The following is a 21,090-nucleotide window of genomic DNA, read 5'->3' on the forward strand; positions in this document are numbered from 1 at the left end:
CTTACGCCACGAAGTGAGGATCACCAAAGGGAGCCATGAGTGGGTGCGGGTGAGAACAGAGGGGAGGACAACCGTACGGTTGTAAGTGCCACACACAGCAGGCAAAACACAGTACCTCCAGTCACCCACACAGGACACACCACCGGCGCCAGAGGGAGCGGCGCACAAACGCAGCCACAGCCACCTCCAGGAAGACGACCCCCATCGATGGCGGGCAAACAAAAGTTGCCTAAATTCAATGGAGATGGCAACGATGACCCCGTACGGCACTGTCGTACATATGAGACAATTTGGTCAGCCAACGAGGTAGTTGACAAAGCGGATTGGGTGGTGCAGTTCCCTGCCACCCTGAGAGGAGTAGCCATTGATTGGTACTCTGATGTGGATAAAACAAAGGTGGGAACATGGGATGACCTACAGAAAGCTTTTGAGAAGGAGTTTCAACTCCTTCGAGATGATAATGAGATTGTGGCGGAGATATTAAGCACAAAGCAGGGAAAGCACGAAATAGTACGAACATACAGTCGACGATTAAAGGAGTTACTGGGGAAGATGGAGAACCAGCCGACTGACGAACTAAAGAACAGGTGGTTCATGGAAGGGTTGCGGTCATCCCTACGGAGAAAGATGAAAATTGTACCGCCCACCTCATACGATGACGCATACAACCGCGCGATGGATTTGGAAAGTGAAGGCAAAACATCGCGGAGGAAAAAGGACAAGTCCTCTGCAGAAGAGGAGTTCTCGAGAGAAAGTAGTAGTGACGAGTCATCAAGTAAGAAGGTGCAAGCTCTTCAAAAGGATATGCACCATATGTTGAAGGAATTTAAGAACATGAAAGGAAGCACGAGCAAAAATGAAGACGTGTGGTGCACTGATTGTAAGGAAGAAGGCCACACAAAAGGCACCTGCCCGAAGAAGGCCTTTTGTGAGATTTGCCAAGTGATGGGACACTCCATCAAGGAATGCACATACAACATGAAAACCCGAAGTACGCAAATGAGCAAAGTGTTGTTCACTGAGCAGGCCACAACATCCGCACCAGCGGGTACGGCCCAACAAACCAACACAACGGCATCATCTGAAGGTTACCGGGACAACAGACGCGGCGGCGGAAGGAATAACAACAATAACAATAATGGAAGCCGTATCCAGTATGACGCCAAGGGCCGGCCAATGATCCAATGTAGGGCTTATAATTAGTGGGGGCACTTCGCCCGTGATTGGACGAAAGAAGCCACCCCTCAGCACCTCTGCCGATGGTGTGGGCCAGGCGACCATGAGGACGCAAATTGCCCAAAGGTAGGGGTTAACTCCTCAACATTGAGAAGGCCGAGAAGACTGGTGAGAAAGAAGTACTGGCGATTACCCGCGCTCAGACGAAAAAGGCCACTTATCCCGACCCCCGTACGGAGAAGGAGAGATTACGGGAGGCAAAGGGCAATATTGAGCGTGAGATGACTGTCGAACGACAGAACAACGAGGTGGTGAGTGCATCATCCCGTACGGAAGCTGAAAATAACATCATTGGGCAAGTACTGCAGATGGAAGTACCTATAAGGGTAAAGGACCTTCTAGAAACAATGCCACAGTTAAGAACCGCCATTTTTAGTTCCATACAAACCACTGCGCAAGCACCTTTGCGTGCCACGCGGGTGGAAGTTCAATGTTGTTGGCCTTAAATAGTGGTCAGCATCCTGCTGTAGTAGAGATGAGAATTCTCGGGGCTATCCTCAAAGACACCATCGTGGATGGAGGTTCAGGGGTGAATGTACTGCCAGAGGATACGTGGAAGAAGCTGGGGAAGCCAACACTATGGCCACCCACGTTCAACTTGGTAGGTGCAGACCAGCACGGCATCAAACCACTTGGCACCCTGATGGCCCAGCTGCTCACCATCGGCATGCAACCCTTCATACTAGATTTTGTGGTAATCCCACTCAAGAAGAAGGGGTACGACACCATCTTAGCCAGAGGGTGGCTGGTTTGTAATGTCCCCACTTTGAAATAAAATTCAATAATAAATGATAATAATAAAATTAAAATATAAAGTAAAATAATTAAATATAATTAAATATGATTAATTAAAAAATAATTAAGTTAATGAAAAGTCAAAAGAAATGAAAGGAAAGGTTGTGACTCCCTCAACAATGAGATATAAAAGGGAGAAGAGAACCTCATTTGAGAGGGGGGATAATTTGGAAATGAGAAGTGCAGATCTGATTTAAATAATAAGTGCAGATCTGATTATGAGAGGTTGTGTCCCTTTCAAAGGGCAGAAATAATGAAGAGTTGCACTCTATCAAAGAGAATGGTGAAAGGGTGTGTCTCTTGCCAAAGGGCATACATGATGAAGAGGTGTGACCTCTCCCTCACATTGAGAGATATAAAGGAAAGGAATCAAAAACATCTAGTAGGATCACCATGGATCAAATCGGATCAGAACGGTTATTAAGTTACAGGCAGTAACATCCTTGTTCTTGGTGGTATGCATGGGGATGTGTTTAATAAGTATGCTTAATATATGAAGCCCGATAATGTTCTTATGCAGAATAAATAGTAATATTAATATGGACTGCATTATGTATGATAGTCATACTTAATTTCATATATATATTCATAATACATAAGAAATTAGTATACGTATAGTCTAAAACATGTTATTACTATCAGTATTTAAGAAGTGGGGAAGGAGATGTTCCTAATAGGGGACATTACAATTGGTTTGATACTTACATTAAGAACTAGGGATGTTTGATGGACGAATAATTTATTTATCAATATTTAATTGATTGATTTGTGAAATATCATTGATTTGATGCATGTTAAGGTGGAGTTGTCTCCTAATATATTCAGTCTGAGTCATAAGTATCTTGAAATTGATTAATTATGGCTAAAGCATCCCTAAACCCATAAGGGGACATTACATGGTTACAGCAAAGGTGAACCACGACTGGAAAAAGAACACCCTTTCCATGGAGAAAGGGGGGCGGAAGTACACCATTGATCTGAAGACCCAGGTTGTCGGCGAGGAACTGGCATCATCTTCGGAATCGGAGGGTGAAGGAAAAGGCGACCTGAGGGACGAAGGACGGGGCTGCAGGGAGCCCAACGACGAAGGGATTCTCAAACTCGGAGAGTGCTCCGAGGATGAGACAGGGTCATTGAACGGGCTCTTCCACTAGCAGATGGAGGATTACGAAATGTTCCAGAGCTACAGGCTCGAAGTAGAGGAACCAGAGCATGTAACAAAGGAGGTGTACCTGCCAGAATACAGAGAATATTGGAAGGGAGACGTCCCAAACCTCGATGACGTAGATAATCCCAAGATCATTTGTGTCGGCAACAATTGGAACCCTGTGTGGAAGGCCGCAGCCTTCAAAATCTTTCTTATTATTATTCTTCTTATGTACGAGAAGGAGACCGTGGTCTCTGTAGAATTTGTGTTTCCAGGTCTTCGGATGGCCATTGAAAATAGACTTGCCACCAACGGGTCCAAATTGAAACCCTACCACAAGAAGCGCGCAGGGGACCCGAGAGGCCGGAAGGACACCCGAGAGTTCGGAGGGGAACCCGATAGGATGGAAGGGGACCTGAGAGGCCGAGCAGGCGACTCGAGAGGCACGGGACCAAAGCGGGAGACTCTCGGGTGAGGCAAACCGAGAAAGGGCGATCCCAGAGGCACGAAACCCGAGTCGAATCTGGACACTTCGAAAAAAACCGTACGGTCGTACGGGTCCGTACGACAATTGACCGTACAGTCGATTTTTTAAAAAAAATTAAAAACGAAGATGCCACAGTGGGACCACCGGCGGTGGCAACACCGACGGTGGGACCACCGTGTGGTGGGACCACCGTGCGGTGGATACACCGCCCATGCAAAGAATAAGACACGCAGCCGCACAAACACACACGCAGCCGCTCCGTCGTCAGTGGTCCACTGTACGGTTGAACTGCGTTGGGCGTGCGGAAGGAGGACCGTACGGTGTGCACGGTTGACCATGTTGTCTGTACATTGGAGGTGTGTCCGTACGGTGTTGTTGTTGACCGTACGGGGAGGTTGTATGGCCGGGGTGCCATCGGGGACATTAAAGAGGAAACCAAAAAAATCAAAAAAAACGACGACGACCAGATTGAAAAATCATTCGATGACATGTGGAGCCAGGATGCTGAAAATATTAGAGTGGAGAAGAAGAGTTTTGACATCTTAAAATATCATAGAAATGATGCGCTGCCCCCGGACCCCGCGAGGGGCCTTGCCCCTCGACCCCGTTGGGGCGCTACCCTAGACCCCACGGGGGCGCTGCCACTCGACCCCGCTGGGGGCATTGCCCCCAGACCCCCAGTTTATTTTTGAGCTACAATACACTTTTTGAGTCTGGCGAAGGGCATCAGAGAAGGCACGGTAAGTGTTGGGTTGTCCCTGTTATCGAGAAAAAGTGTATAGTTAGTAATGTTAATTATCAATAGTTAGTTAGCCGACGGGTAGGTAGTTGGAGTTGCGACGGTTGGGTCGCACCCCTTCGGCAGTCATATATTGTATCACCTCCGGGTGTTGGGACATGTAATGTTGGCGACAGATTATAATATGAACATCCTTTGACATTAATGGCAAGCTTATTCTGGTACTTCTTTTATATTTGCATTGTACATTGCTGTTCGATTTCTGCATTCTTCCTGTTTACCCAGTGAGGTAAACATTTGGCGCCGTTGCCGACACGAACTCGGAATAGGAGACACGGAGACACGGATGGCGCACCGACACAATGAGCCTACCCGTTGGTGAGGTGAACCCGGAGGTCGACGATGCCCAAACAGAACTCTACGTAGGAGAAGACACTGCGACGAGAGAATTTTCGATTCTACTCCAAGTAGCCATTCAGACCTACGTGCGACAAGAGGCGGCGGAGGCGGAAGTCCCACTAAGTGCCGTGTGGACAGCGTTGGAAGTGAGTCCGGAGGTAAATCGGTTGATGAACCATCTCCCCCGATTGCTAGCACAAGCATCGTTGGCACAACAAGCTCGCCTGGAGGAGATTGCCCAGGAAGAGCGACGCCAACAAATTTTGCAGCAGTACGAGGAACGGGAAGTAGAACGAGATGGCGCCAGGTCAGGGGCATTTGAACCGTGAGCCATACGGGGCGGAATAAAAGAACACTTATTGTAATAATTATATCATATTGTTGGCATAAACTTGTCTTCCACATTATGAATGAATAAAAGTGTTCTACTTTTTATGTCATTAAGTATATAGAAAGCGGTCTGGGAATTAATGCCCAATACACTGAATAAAGACAAGAAACCGCACGAAGGAAATAGAATGCAACGCAAAGCAAAAACAGGACACGCGAAGGAGGAGCAACCCCGCGCAACCACGCCACCACGCGGTAAGGGAAAACAAGAGCCGCCGAAGGGAGGGAAAGACGAAGAAGCCACCGTGCGGTGGAAACCGAAGGCCGTGGGAGAGAAAAGCGTCGAAGACGAAAAGGTTTTCTTACCGCACGCTAAGAACGCCGCACGAAGGAGATGCCGCGGGGGAATGAAGGAAGTCAAACGCCAAAGAAGCTACCGTGCGATAGAAGGTGAACCCAATCCGATGTACCAGCCGAATAGCGTGAAGAGAAAGAAGCTACCGTGCGATAGAAAGAAGGAAGTCGAATTTTGGGCGAAGGAGGAAGCTACCGTGCGGTAGAAGGAAGAAGTGGGATTCTGGGCGAACAGCGTGCGGTAAAAAAACGCACCGCACAGCGGTACATCACCTCCGCACAGTCTTCGCTCTTCGCTGCCGGGAGGCAGTTAGCCGGTTTTTTACTACAGCTAGAATCAAGAATCAGTTACAGGAAGCTAATGGAATCCGCGGGAAAAAGAAATTGGAAAAAACAATTGCAGGATAGCAACCAGAGGAAGCCGGATGCACGTATTCGTCCTTCAAGTGTTCGAATAGCAGGCGGCACTATGGAAGCCAGGCAGAAGAAAAAAACACCACAGCAGCCCACTGAACGAGGGAAGAACACCTCCACTTCACAGAATATCACCTTTGAGGGATTGAATGGGGTGGAATGTCGGAAATGGTGGCAAGACACGCCGGATGATAATTTTGTGAAGACAAGTCTTCGCAAAGCAGGGGTAGAATGGGCTATCCGAATGCCTGTGTTCGCCATTCGCGAGTATGAGGGAGCATTGCGATATATGGTTGATACCTTTGATAGCCGCTCACGGACGAGCACATTTGAGTATTTGGGGAAGGATATCACCATATCCTTCAAACCTGCAGATTTCACCAGAGTATTTGGCATCCCAGGCATACATGGCAAGAAAGTGGACTTGAAGCCGAAGAAGATGACACGGGAAGAAAAGGAACATTGGATTAGGCGAGTGTCCCGAGACTTGACCCCAGCAGAGTTGGCGAGCATCGTAGACGCCACGAAGGGTCGTGGGATGCGTAGGTCCTTTGTCGCAGAGGGTCATTGGCGATGCATAATGGACGTCATCAAAAGTAGGTTGACAGGGTCGGGTAGGGCATCCGACATCGCTCTACCACAGATCATATTGATGAATGGGTTACTGAACGGTGTAGTGTATGATTGGGCTACCTTGTTATCAGAGCGGATGTGTGCATTCTTGATGATGGAGCAGCGCACCTTTTACATGCCCCACTATGCCATTGGACTGTTCTTGGAGGCTACGCGGGAAGCAATGCCAGAGGCTGAGTTGGAGGTACGGCCACAGGGACCCTTGGCAGAGGGTGAGCCTCCTATCATGCATTGGCGACACCTGGATATTGGACACTCTTCCGCGAAGCAGAAACGGGTATTAGAGACCACTGCAGCAGAACCGGATAGTGGGCAAGAAACTTCCAGCAGTGCAGAGGATTCCGAGGATTCGAAGGATGAGGATGATAGCAGCAGTCGGGCCACAGACGAGGGGAGGATGGAACCCGCCGGAGAGCGAGTGTTGTTTGCACCACCCACACTCCCACTTGGCACGCTTGTGGGGTCGTCAGCGGGCAGTACTTCGATTCCGGCATTTGGACAGAGCCGCACGCCCGTTACACTCGGGCCCATGCAGCCGACCAGAGCACCTTCCGCCATACCACCACAGCAGGCTTGTGCACCAGCCGCAGGACCGACTCCCGCAGAGGCATGTACTGACAGCACGGCAGAGTTGTGTGGTCCACCTCAGGGAGGCGTGGCAAAGGAGATGGTTGAGACGGAGCCTCAAGTACGACTGGACGTCGTGGGATCCGATGCAGTGGTGACGGTTGCTGCCTCCCTGTTGGAGGAGCCCATCGCAGGACATGTTTCCGAGGGGGAGAGAGGGTCGGAGGTGTTGACTGCAGCTCCATTGGTGGCAGCTATGGGGAGTTGGCTGACCCGAAGATTCCAGATGACAGTGATGCCACCCGTAGGAGCAGCTGTACTCTCACCTCGGCGAGAGCCTCCCACTGAGGTGGTGGATCTGGAGGATTCCTCGGCGGAGACGCAGACACCAGCAGAGGGACAGGTCCTTGGAGAGGGTGTTCCTACCGGCCCAGAGCAGGCGACTGCTACACTTGAGGGGACTTTTGAGTTACCACGTGGGCTTCCTGTACCTACATCGGGGCTAGATGGAGAGGATATTGAGGTTTATCTGGCAGATATGGTAACGAGGGGTCGGCGAGTGGTGGCCGCAGCTCAGACACGAGCTCTACAGCAGGTTGTGGGGGAATTAGAGCAGGTCCTCCAGTTTATGCGAGACGGCTGTCCAGTAGCTTTCACCTCATGTTTTGAGGCACGAGGGTGGCCAGTTACCCAGACGGATGCGATGTTGGAGGCTTGGCGTGTGCCTCAGCCCGTCGTGGAGAGTAGGGTGACGACTCTCGTCCGGGAGATTGAGCAGGTTTACAGGGAGGCCTACTATGCCTTACGCCAGACACAGCATGAGTCTGCGGTTCGCGAGGCTGCTCGAGTGGAGTTAGAGCAGGACGTGGCTAGGCAACAAGCCTCGTGGGCAGCCGAGAGATCAGAGTTGGTCGCACAGCTTGAGACAGCCCGCGCAGAGAAGGTTGCGGTGGACGCCCGTCTTTCAAAGGAACAGGGTGCGCGGAGTCTCGTCCAGCAGGAGTTAGATGGTGTTCAGGCCCAGTTGGTTCGCATGACAGAGTCCGCCGATACCAAGGAGAGGGAGCTACTGGAGGCTGCGCTTATGGTGAAGACTGCCATAGAGAAGGTGTTGGTAGCAGAGCAGGATGTGGCAGCGCGCACCCAGCAGGTCTATGAGCTCCGCGCCCGCCTGGCGGCCCAGACACCCACATCTCACCCTTCGACTTCAGGGACACTTCCTCAGCCCCCTCCTTGACTTTCACTTGGTTGTATATTTATATTACATTGTCTCCATTTTGTTGTCAGTTGTCGGAGACAACTTCTTTTTTGGGGGGGATGATGTTATTGGGAAAAAGTGTATAGTTAGTAATGTTAATTATCAATAGTTAGTTAGCCGACGGGTAGGTAGTTGGAGTTGCGACGGTTGGGTCGCACCCCTTCGGCAGTCATATATTGTATCACCTCCGGGTGTTGGGACATGTAATGTTGGCGACAGATTATAATATGAACATCCTTTGACATTAATGGCAAGCTTATTCTGGTACTTCTTTTATATTTGCATTGTACATTGTTGTTCGATTTCTGCATTCTTCCTGTTTACCCAGTGAGGTAAACAGTCCCGTACTGTGAGAAAGAAGCCTGCAGCTAAGCATTGGCGGGGAAGCCATAAGCCATAGAGGGAGACGGATTTGGAGGATGCGAACAAACAGAGTTTGAGGGAAGGCATTGCAAGAACGCGAAGTCATACAACACTAGAGAGGTATTCAGTTCAGTTATTAGCCTTTGGGGAGTGTGATGGAGGATTTGAGGCGTCTCCTAGCCTTTGTGCCCGAAGGTTGTGGCCACTTCCAGGCATGAATGGTACGCTTTGAGGAACTCGGAGTATGTCTCGGCTAGACGTGAGGTTACCTTGGTGGATGCACAGAGGGCTCGAGAGGAGCTGACCACCAGGTTGGAGGCAGTACTAGCATGAGACTTAGCTCGGCGTACCCAAGATTTGGATGCCGAGAGGGCAGCGCGGGTGGCCATCGAGGACAAATTGGCCAGGGAGACAATATCATTCGAGTAGCAATTGGTGGAGGCTGAGACTGAAAAGCATGTTTTGGAGACAAGTTTGGTTTAGGCACAGGAGGACTGTGCTGTCAAAGGAAGCCATAAGGGTGAAATCCGCACTTGAGCATCAAATGGTAGCAGAAAAGGGTTTTCAAGCGAGGACGCAGCAGGTGTATAAGTTCCGGGCTCGACTGGCGTCAGCAGTTTTGTTTAATGTCATCTCTATTTTGTATTAAGTCGTCCGGAGACGACTTCTTTTCTTTTGGGGGGGATGATGTTGGCGGCAATATTGTACATGAAAATAAAACTAGTTAATTAAGTTGTAATTGTCTTGGTTAGTTGGCAACCGCGGGGTGGTAGTTGCGGTGCGATGGTTGGCGCTCGCACCCCCTCGGTATTTTTATATACTTCCGAATGTAACTTGTGACGGACAACAATTATGAATGGAATAACATCTCTTATATTACATCTGATATCTATGGCATTATTACTCTGCATTACGTGTTTTATCTGTGTGCTTTAAGTTATTCACCCGAGAGGGCAAACAATCACAATCTCCTTATTCAAATCTGCACATCAACTCCTCCTTCAATCTATTACTAATCTGATCATTAATCCTCTCCAAAAGTATCTCAATTTATACTATGTCTATGGACTGCTTAGAAGAGGTCTGTTCTCTTCTTCATAATCTTCTTTCACCCTTTTGGGTGTATGCACTTTATCTCCTTATTCTCCCAACACCCCCTTCTCAAACTGATTTTAATTTCTTTATATATCTTTCATGTGACCTTTCATAGAAAGGTTGCATCTTTATAACCCAATGGTTGTGATGATAATCATGTCCTTTGCTTGCTAAACCAATACACACTCTTAATCGAAACTCTTTTCAAACAAAATACAATACCTTTTGTTTGCATTGCTTAATTAAAATTATCAATCCTCAAACCGTCGCTCCTTTTGCAAACTAATTTGCTATGTTTACTTCTTTTCTTTAATTATTGTTTACAAATATCAACCTTTTATTATGTTAACTACTATTGTATGTGAATCGTATCTCCTTGTGATTCTAATTCTCTATAATCACCACTATCAATCTAACATAGTCGGTGTTTTAGATTGCACAATCTTCATGTTACCCGACCATGGTTGAAGTCGATAATGTTTCTTTGACAGATCAATGACAATTCTTTGCCAGTCATAGTCAAACATTTCTTAATCTGATCGCTGTCCTTGCATGATCAATATCTTTTGCTTTTATTTAATCACTCCAATTAAGTAGGCAATAGTCTTAACAAAGTCGCTTGTTTGCTATCGTTGAATCGGCTGACTCGATAGACCATAAAGTGATCAGGGATGAAGTCGGCTTTGGAATGAGTAATGATGGTTTGAATTGCACCTCTTTCTTGTATTAGGCAGGCTGGGAGAACAGTTAGGGAGGTATTTCCCTAATAGCGAGAACATCCTTCATCCCTAGTTAGCTCGAGGGAAACAATCAATGACGGGGTGAAGCAAGGTTGGTTCGCTATGCATTAATTCTAGTTGAGGCATTAGGAATGGGGACCCGAGAAATAATAGCAAGAAAGGAGTGGAAGATTGATGATCCATACATGAGAGGAGCTCATGGTTAGGTCTTAGTAGGAGCCCAACTCCTGGGGGTGGGATGGCCTAACTCAACTAATCTACCCAATAAACAATGTGTTATCACAGCACACCTCTACTATCACTTGTCTTCTTTCTTGGTCGAATGGCATATGTTTATATTAATCTTTAAATCGCTGCCTTTTAAAAGGACATCGCATTCTTAATGAAGTTGCTTATTCGATTTGCCTTATAGCGCCACCTTTCCAATAAATGAAATTGCTGTTGATCACTGCAAATTTTAATCAACTTCAGTCGCTGTCGTTTCTTGAGTGAATTCGCAGTTCACTAAACTTATTTATTGCTGTCCTAACTAATCGATTCTGAATTTCAGTATAATCTCCACTTGCCACTTGCAAAAAAGAAAAAGTAATGAAAGTCATTTTGTGACTGAAGCAACATTAAAACACCATTACATTCTCCAAAAAGTATGAACCATGGAAATTCATCAAACACCATTACATTCTCCATTGAAATCAAAGCACTACTCTACTTCTACTCTAAGTGAGGAAGGTGAAACCATGCAAGTTTTGAAAAATAACTTAAGTGAACACCATCAGAGAACAATGCATCACTGTTATTATCTCAAAAACTTATCGCAACAATTTCATACAAATCTCCCTCCTTTACAAATGAGGAGGGTCACCCCTTTATATAGGCTTCAAGCCTTGGCTACATGCAAAAACCCTTAGGGTTTGACCCAAAAGATTCCACACACATGATGCAACAAGGTGGGAATAAGCATTAATGACCCATTATGTCCATTATCAATTAATTACATTCCTGCCAAAAATAGCGTCCACTATGCATTAAATGCACCACTTCTTTCAAATTCACCCTGTGTAATAAATGCACCATCACCTCCAAAATCGATTACATGCAAAAGATGCTCCACCACTGCATTAAGTACGACAGCTGCCATGCAATGAATTAGTCGTCACCTTGGTCAAATACTCCAGCAATGAATGCACCACTATGCCTTCATGTACTCAATAGATTCTCACCATGCAAATGGACCCCGCCGTCATTTATAATTTTCCTGGTTGTGCTTTATTAATACGAAATATTCTCTTTGCATGTTTATCATTTCCTTTCATGGGTTGGAAGGTTCCTTTCTCAATCATTTAGTTTCTGAGAATAAAAAGTGAGTGGGTGTTCCTCCTACATGAGGACACCACCCACAACATAATCTGAAGCATCGATCTACACCTCGATGTGACTGAAGTCCCATATGGTTGATAGAAAATTTGGGGATTTACTCAATGATCCTTGGGTGGTTGGATGCATTGATAAGGCCTGATTAAAAACCATTTTCCATAGTAGGCAGGCTTGGGACATAGAAAATGGGAGTTAGAATGCAAGATAGTCTAGATGTATCATATGTTACCATTCTCTATAACACCTTACTAAGCTGCTCCTTTCAAGGGCAGAAGATGACAAAGTTTATGAAAGGGCAACTAAGGTTTGTAGCATAATCAATGGAAATATCCAAATAATATCGAAGTTGTAAGGCCTTATGGTACCAACATTGCTACCTACTTGCCAAGGAGATGTAGAAGAAAAAAATATACTTATGCCCATGAATGAATAAAGTAGATCTATATATCTCAAAAGAATAATGTAATGAGGATTTCTCTTCTAATTTGTATCAAAGTGTACCTACATGATAATTTTAAGGGTGGAGTACTTAAAAGGATTTATACAATGTAATATAATATTTTAACATCTATCAAAGAGTGTCAACTTAATTGTTACAAGAGGACAATATGTTAGATCAATAATATGGAAAGGCAAACATTAGATCAGCTATCATGAAAATAGAGCTACACTGACACTCAACTATCAATAAAGAAACATACCCCACATAGGCATCATTGAGAAGAGAAATATGTAAAGGGTATGCTTCCTAATGAAAATAAAACAACCAATTTGTCAATGATCCCAATTTCATGGCCTAAAACAACTTTTCATCAAAATAGAGGGGTAAGCACTCATGATAAGGAATCAAGACAATGTCTATAAATGTAAACGCCCTAAACAAAGTGGGAATTAATGTACAGAGACATCCAAAACAAATGTATGCCATAAAATAAACACTATATATTATAACTACGAACACAAATATATAAGTCTCACCAAGTTTGGTTGTATGCGATATTTTTTCATTGTTTCAAAGATCAAGAAAGCCTTTTCGGGATTTTTATTCTTCACACATGCCTACAATAAAACAAAAAGCCAGTCAAAACTTTTCCAATTGATATTTATATTCTAGAAGCAAATTTAAATATAAGTCTCTTACTTTTAGTTTCAGATGAATCTCTTCAATATGTCCCACAAGCCAATTTGTCATACAAAACAATGCAACAAATAAATTTAATCCATTTATAGTGTCATAGAAAAGCTTCACATGTTTGTCTCGCCAAAAAAATATAAAACGCTGATTTTGGACAAGGTTGTGTACAATAACCATTCGTGTGGTTATTAGGACATCAAGAATAATAAAATTGCAAATTGTGCCATGCATATTAATAGTTATTCTCCCCTTGTGGAAAGATCCTACTCGATGCCTAATTAGGACTACAAATGTAGTTACCAGATAGTTTTTAACTTTTTCCAAGCTCTCATGTGAATTATTACATGCAAGGCATGTCATCCAACAACTTTTTGCTTTTTAAGTCAGCAAAAATTAAAAGAATACTTCTGAGCTGCAACAGTCACCTCTTCTACCTCTCTGTCATCTACCAATAATGCGTAAGTATACGAGCTTAGTAGGAATCCTACACAGTCAAAAATTCTTCTAACATTTTTGGTTCTCACTTCTAATTTTCAATGTGTTGCAGGTCCTGTTGGTGTCTTCTTTTGCTAGTCTGTAAGAATTTTCTCCTTCCTGGCCATTGTCTTTCACAATCCTAGACATTTCCACTTTTATCCAAATTTCAATTTTTTCTAGGCATTAAAAAACTCTTGCTAAAACCTTGTGTCTGGCTGGCAATTTATTCTATTTGGGTAGGCGGTCTATTATTAATTGAATAGTCATCCCTCTCATTCATAAAAAAATGTAGCAAGTGCAAAAGAATTACCAAAATGGAGACTATTCTTAGTGAGGTGGCTGATTATTGGTGGCAGTTATACCTCAATTTGTTGGTGACAACAACACCTTCAATTCGTTTTAATATTATATGCCCACAGCTGCATTCAGAGCTTTACCTATTTTTTAGCTGTTCTGTGGCAACCTCCAACTGGCATGAGGATCATGGGAGGTGTTAACGAAAGAAATGATAATTATAATTTTACTATGGTACACAACTAGAAATGAATATGGATAGCAAATGTACATGTTGATATACTCCTAGTTTAGCAAGTTCAATTTCACTGGGGAAAGGGTAGGAAGTCTGCCAATATGGGAAATATAGTTACCAAGCAATAGAAAAGAAGGTCATTGCTAATTGTGCAGAAAAAAATGATTGAGGAGACATCGTAGAGATTTATGGGAATGCTGAGTAATTTGAGTAAAATGTTTTCAATTGTTTTTGTATGCTGTAGCCAAAGGCCATTTTATAGTATTAGCCTGGGAAAGAGCTTTGAAAACATATGGCCAGCAAGCAGGCAGATTTAAAAATAAGTTTTGGTAATGCAGAAGTTTGAAATGATTTGTGTGAAAAGGGCTTTTCATTTGACAATGGCTGTATGCAAAGTTATAATTTATAGTGGGACCATGGATAACCTAGGACTGAGTGACATGGTGGAGAAGTTGAACATGAAATGAATCTCCCATCAAAGACCATATAAGGTACCTTGGATGCAAAAATAACACCAAGTTCCAGTAAATGAAGTAATAGTTAGTTGAATTTCATATAGGAAGATATCAAGGTGAAATTTTGTGGCATCATACCAATAGATGCTTTCATATTTTTCTTGGATGACCTTGGCAATTTGACAAGAGAGCTATTTATTCATGATGAAAAAAACAGCTACACCATTATCAAGGATGAAAAATAGTACACATTGAAACTATTGAACGATAGAAGTGAAGAAGTGGACAGCAGTTTGAAGGCATGCTTAGTTTCTAGAAAACAATTTTTAAATAATGTCAAAGAAGGAATGTGTTTTGTAATTGTTCCTAAACGTTCATAATAGAAACAGGAACCATGGAAGAAGAGATTCCATTAGAAGTGGAGAAATCGCTTGGAGATTATACTAATTTTCTCACACAAGTTGTCGGAAGTGTTACCACACATTATAAGCGTCAATCATCACATGGATTTGATCCTCCAAGCAAGCTTAACACTGAACAAGGCAGCACATGCAATGACACCTGTGGAAAGTGAAGAGGTCAAAAGACAAGTCCAAGATCTATTGAACAAGTGATCAATTAGAGAAATCTGCAGTCCTTGTGTTGTACCACCAGTTCTAGCACCAAAGAAAAATGAAGAGTGGAGTATCTACACAAACCCTCGAGCCATAAATAAGATAATGGCAAAACACTAATTTCCATTACTATAGATGGATGACTTGATGAACTGTTTGAGTGGACTAAAGAACTTTGGAATTTTCATTTCAAGAGTGGATATCATCAAATTTGGATCAGAGAAGGTGATCAATGGAAAACCAAAACCAACGATGGGTTGTATGATTGACCAGTTATGCCATTCGAATTGACAAATGCACCTAGTACTTTCATTAGATTGATGAATGAGGTACTTAAACCTTATCTTGGTAAGTGTGTAATCATTTAACTAGATTGCATTTTGATTTCTAGAAAGACAAAAGTAGATCGCTTGCAGCATATGAGATAAGTTTTACAAAGATTGAATGAAGAAAAATTACTGATAAATTTGAAAAGTGCAATATTATGAAAGAGGAATTGATGAAGCAAGGCTTTTCTATTTCATAGGAAGTGCTAAAGATGGATCCTAGAAAGGTAAAAGCCATTGTAGATTGGCCATCACCAAAGTGCACATTCGAGGCAAGTAGTTTTCGTGGCTAGCAAGCTTCTACATGAAGTTTATAAGACATTTTAGCTGCATATTGTTGTGCGAATCGCACACCCATCCCCGTCTTGGACAGGGACCCCCCAGTTTGTGCCTTTTTGTTCTTGCGGAAGAGGAAGGGGATATGAAGGGTCAAGTGCCGCTAAAACCAAATTCGGCCTCTAGGGCCATATTGCGAACTTAAAACTCCCCAATTCTCGCAAAATCGCCTAAATGTGAAGAAAGAGTTAAGGCCTGCAATGACGTTGAAATGTCAATTTTCGCCAAGGGATACAAAGGAGATAAAGAATGCAAAGTGCCAAGGTTGACAAACTCGCCCAAGTGCCCAAGCTCGCACTTCTAGAGGAAAAAGTTAAAAATCGCCAAAATGCCCAGGAAGGGCGAATTTCGGACTTTCAGGCCAAAATGAGGAAATTGCAAGAAGTTGACAAAATCGCCTTAAGGTCCGAAATTTGCTAAAAGTTGACAAAACTGGCTTAAGGTCCGAAATTGCAAAAAGTTGACAAAATCGCCTTAAGGTCCGAAATTTGCTAAAAGTTGACAAAACTGGCTTAAGGTCCGAAATTGCAAAAAGTTGACAAAATCGCCTTAAGGTCCAAAATTTGCTAAAAGTTGACAAAACTGGCTTAAGGTCTGAAATTGCAAAAAGTTGACAAAAGTGCCCAAAGGGCCGAATTTGGACCTTTAAGTGAAAATGTGAAAAGTGAAAAGTTGGCAAAAATGCCTCAAAGGGCCAAATTCGGACCTTTTAGCCAAAATGTGAAAAGTGAAAAGTTGGCAAAAGTGCCCAAAATCCCGAAATTCACCATTAAGGGGTGAAAATGTCAAAGTTTTTAAAAAATTTCGAACGCCCCTCTTGCCCGAAATTGCCAAGAACAACTAAATTCGCGGAAGGAGTAAAAGCGTTAAAACTTGGGAAATTTTCAAATGACCCTCCAGGTGTTAAATTTTAATATTTGTTAAATTAAATTAATTAATTTTTCAAATTGATTTATTGAAATGAAATTGATCATTCGCAGGTCGTAGGATGTCATTAGAGAACCAGGAGAAAGACCTGAAACGCAAATCAAAGAAGGATCGCAATCAAGGCCAGGCGCTGAAGACTGGAAAAGAAAAAAGATGTGGGAACGCGCTGCTGGAGCACAAAAGAAACCAAACATTGGGAACCGTGCCGCTGAACAAAGATGAAGTCCACCACCGAGACCAAAGAACACTCTGAATGCTGCAAGTTTATGCCTTCTCGAGAAAAGGCACACAACTGGATTTAATTCCAGGAATTCAATTTCTAAAAAGCTGAAATTGTTTTATTGTAAAACTGCTTGTAGGTCCCACTCAGATATTTTGAAAGAAAGGGGAAACAAGTCAGTTGTGGACAGTTATGTCCAACTACTGGACAGACTCAAATTGAAGTCAAATAGTGGCAGGTAGTTGAAATTGTGGTTGAATGGATGAGTGAGAATTTAATGGGCATGGGTTAGGGCTGCTAGTTTCTGGAAGGCAGATCAGGACCCTTGGATGCAGTTAATCGTAGCCTTTGGTTTGTATTGTAAAATCTATAAAAGGCAGAGGCCTCTCTTTTGTAAAGGGTTAGATAGTTAGAGATTTTTGTTAAATAGTTAGACTCTGGTGTGAGAGTTAGATTTTAGAGTTAGAATAGGTTAGATTTTAAGCAGTAGCATAGAGATGCTGTAGAAATTGTTGTAATACAGCTGAAATCAATATATAAACATTGATTTGGTGTTTATTGTCTTGTTTTCATCCTGTTTGCATGGTTTCTCTCAGCATTTTAGATAGATCTTTTTGTTTTGGGTGTGCAGGTATTTGATAGATTCAGGCTCATACCATTGAGGATATACTGATTGTGTATCCTTTTGTATGGTTAACCTGAGACTTTAATTGTGCTTAGTTCAATTGCGGGTGTCCGTCTGAGCTGCGCCAAAATTGGGTGCTTAGTCATGCGTCTCCAGTCTGAAAATCTTCCAAGTCCCTTTGAAGATTGCACCGTTCCTGCAAGGTTGTGAGCTATTCTGGCCAAGCAAGAATTGGTTATGTTGAATCCGTCTACCCGCATACCCGTGTTGTTAGTTTTAGATCTCCTAACCCTTTCCTTTTGCTCTTTATTACGTAATTCGAGAATCAAAGTAGACCAGCTTGTTGCAAATCGTAAGTCCCCTTGTGCTCCCAGCAAATCACATCAACCACTGAGTAATCCCGCAGTCAAGACCTGACAATCAAAACCTCGAGGTCGTCCCCTTTGATCAAACAAAAAACAGCATTAGGGATTTCCTTATCTCAAGGGAGGATAGGATACTTAGCGAGTACATTCTAATCTGCATTGGCCGTATGAAGTCGCAAGTTCAGCGATTTTAGACACGTCAACACATATGTGCACCAATCATGGAGACTAACAAAGGAATTGATTTTCATTGTAGAGCAACAACATACAGGAATTTTCAGCTCCTAAACTAGAAGGTAACAACTAAACTTGTATTGTCATTACTAGATTTTAACAAGGTGTTTTAACTGGGTTGTGATGCAAGTGGAACAATCATAGGAGTCTCAAGTCAACAAGAAAAACCCATAGTTGATTTCAATGAAAAGTTAAACAAAGCCAACAAAAAGTACTCAATATTGGTTTAGCTTTTTCCAAGGTTTCATGACTTGCAGCTATCAAACTCTTCATATTCTCTTCCTTAATCTTCAAGGGCTTCAATATCATTTGTTGTGATTTTCGATTTGATGATTGTGTGTGTGACAATCTTGATGCAATATCATGCTTATTTTGACAACTCATCCAAGTGAACATGTTTTGCTTGATTTTCTGCAAATTCTCTCTTGCTTGTGGAGCTATCATCCTAGCATGCTTAGATTTTTCATTTCACCATTCACATAGTTATAGAGTTCTTTCCACGCCTTCAGCACTATCCATTAGTTTTATGGGTTCTTTACTTGCCATAGCTTTATAAAAGAGTTTCCTCATCTGCTCATACTTTTACTTTGATGTCAATTTCCTTTGTTTATCTTCTACAAGGTGATTGAATTCAACACATGATATATCCTTTGATTCATGGTCATTAGAAATGTTACCCTCCTCATCCACAACCATTGATTTGTTAGTGGATGCCACATACTCTTTAAGAGATGAAGGAGAGTCCTGAATGCCATTCTAATTTCTGGAATCACTAGACAAGTTATCCACAATACATGATTCTTGAGGTGGAGTAAAGGCAAACTTATAATCCTCCTGAGTCATTTCATTGGTGAATGAAGAAGTATATGAGGGTATAATTGTCTTTTTTATTTTTGGGGATGTTAGAGATCATTTCCTTGTCTTGACTTCCTTGAATTGCTGGCATGGGATCATGGGCAATTGTAAGCTCCTTATTAGCATCTTTTTTACTTGTGATGTTTGGATAAGTTATTGGGTTTTCCTTCAATTTCTCCTTTCTAAAAAGCCCTTGTAACTTTGAGTTCCTCTCCTAGGTGTAAGTCCTTTCTCCTTCTATCATAATCTCTATTTCCTTTAGGCAAGTTCTTCATCCTTAGCTCTATGTAGTCGCTTAGAGGCATATCATGTTGTAAACCTCCATTAATCCAATCTTGTCTTAATTGATCTTGTAGATCAACTAACGTAGGTTCATTGCCTTCTCGACATTTTACTCTAGATGGGAATGTATATGTTAGTGATTTTGAACTTGTTGTAGGCATATGCCTATTTGGAGATTGATTGTTGATGTACTGATCTCCATTTCCTACGTTGCCTCCTTTCTTGCCATTATTGTTTACTTGTGTTAGCATGCCCAACAATTGAGTTAGTCTGTCTTGCGTGTTTCTATATTGCGCCATGGATGGATTCATTTTATCAGTTGATTTGCACCAACCCTTGAATTGTCCTCACTTTCTGCTAATCCAAAACGTTTCCCCAACAGGCTGGCAGGTTCATAGCTCTGATACCCTTGTAATGTCCCCTTATGTTAAGACTTAGGAAATAGGGACAATTAACTTTCAAAAATTGATTGCAAGAGACTTTTTTCCTTGAAGTCTACTAACACTTAAAATGATGATGATTGAAGTAAGAATAATAGTCTATGATACCACTTCTAAAAGATTTGTCCTTATGTTATATAATTGATATCATTCATAATCTGATGATATATGATATAAAAGAACAGTACCACTGCTATCTCTGCTTCAATACTTAGGTCTATGCGAGGGTGATCTGCTGCTCCTGATATGTCTTTATGAATATGCAAATGTGTATGATATCACTTACAGTGATATAGTGTTGTTTCTGATCTATCTTTGTAAACTTGTAACAATGGAGCTTTTCCTGATTTTGTACTTTATGTATATGCAACCAGTTTATGCCAATGGCACTTGCTCACTTGAGCGATCCAATAAGGATATAAATAAAATAAGAAGTAATCTGATGATGATGAGAGAATGGATTCGATATCCATTATATATCTTGCAATATTGAAGGGATTGCATCTCTTGAAGGTCTAAGGGACATATCTCTTCCAAATCGTACCTCTTCCTAGCATAAATAGATTGGTTTGTTATACAAATCGCATCCCTTCATGATACCAATTAGTTTATAATGCAAAACACTTTTCATTTGTATAATCGCTGCCTTCCATGATTAATCATTGCTTGTTAGTTCTTGTCTTAATCGATATTCTTTGGTTGTTACTTAATCATTCTTGGTCGATCCTTACTATGCAGCGATAATTGATCCAAAGCAATCGGATGCTTATAATATCTTCCTTTATCAGATATCTACTTAATGCTTGCTGGTTGCTCATTCATGTTTATCATATCAATACCAATGATGTTTATTATCTGATTTGTATGCTGATTGATCTTCTGTGATGATGATATCATTCAATCATGATGGTTTATTCATATATTCATTAAGCACCAAACTTCTTTTTTGTTGTCTTGATGATGATTGACATAGGATGTCATGTTTTGAACATGATTGATTATGGGTTTACAATTCCTCATATTGATTGGATAGTAGAATCATGATTTACATGTTGATAAGGTGGTTGTCCACAAGATTGTTATCCTTGATAACATGTAAGCTCGGTAATGCTGGATGGAAATTCTCATATTGCATTCTCTTATAAGCCCCTTAAATAGGAAAAGTGTCTTATTGATAAGAATTCACGATTGTCCTTGATATACTTGATACTTATTGACTCTTTATGGAAAGAATATGCAACTATCTACTTGAACTCTTACTTGCTATGTACAATTTGCTACTATCTCCTAACTATCTTGAGGTGCTCAAGGTCTACCACCCCTTGACCACAAAGGAGTT

The 21,090-nt window shown here is 42.4% G+C and overlaps 1 protein-coding gene across 4 annotated transcripts in view; it reads right to left on the reverse strand.

Annotated features, from left to right (window-relative positions):
• The window catches only part of LOC131071590 (pentatricopeptide repeat-containing protein At5g02830, chloroplastic), a 278,239-nt gene that overhangs the window by 88,563 nt on the left and 168,586 nt on the right, over positions 1–21,090 (reverse strand). For all 4 annotated transcript variants that reach the window (XM_058007494.2, XM_058007493.2, XM_058007496.2 and 1 more), the window contains one exon: positions 12,910–12,990. In XM_058007494.2, the coding sequence (XP_057863477.2) occupies positions 12,910–12,990 (81 nt within the window). The remainder of the gene's footprint in view (positions 1–12,909; positions 12,991–21,090) is intronic.

Source organism: Cryptomeria japonica, chromosome 11 (genome assembly GCF_030272615.1).
Source record: "Cryptomeria japonica chromosome 11, Sugi_1.0, whole genome shotgun sequence".
Classification (NCBI taxonomy): Eukaryota; Viridiplantae; Streptophyta; class Pinopsida; order Cupressales; family Cupressaceae; genus Cryptomeria; species Cryptomeria japonica.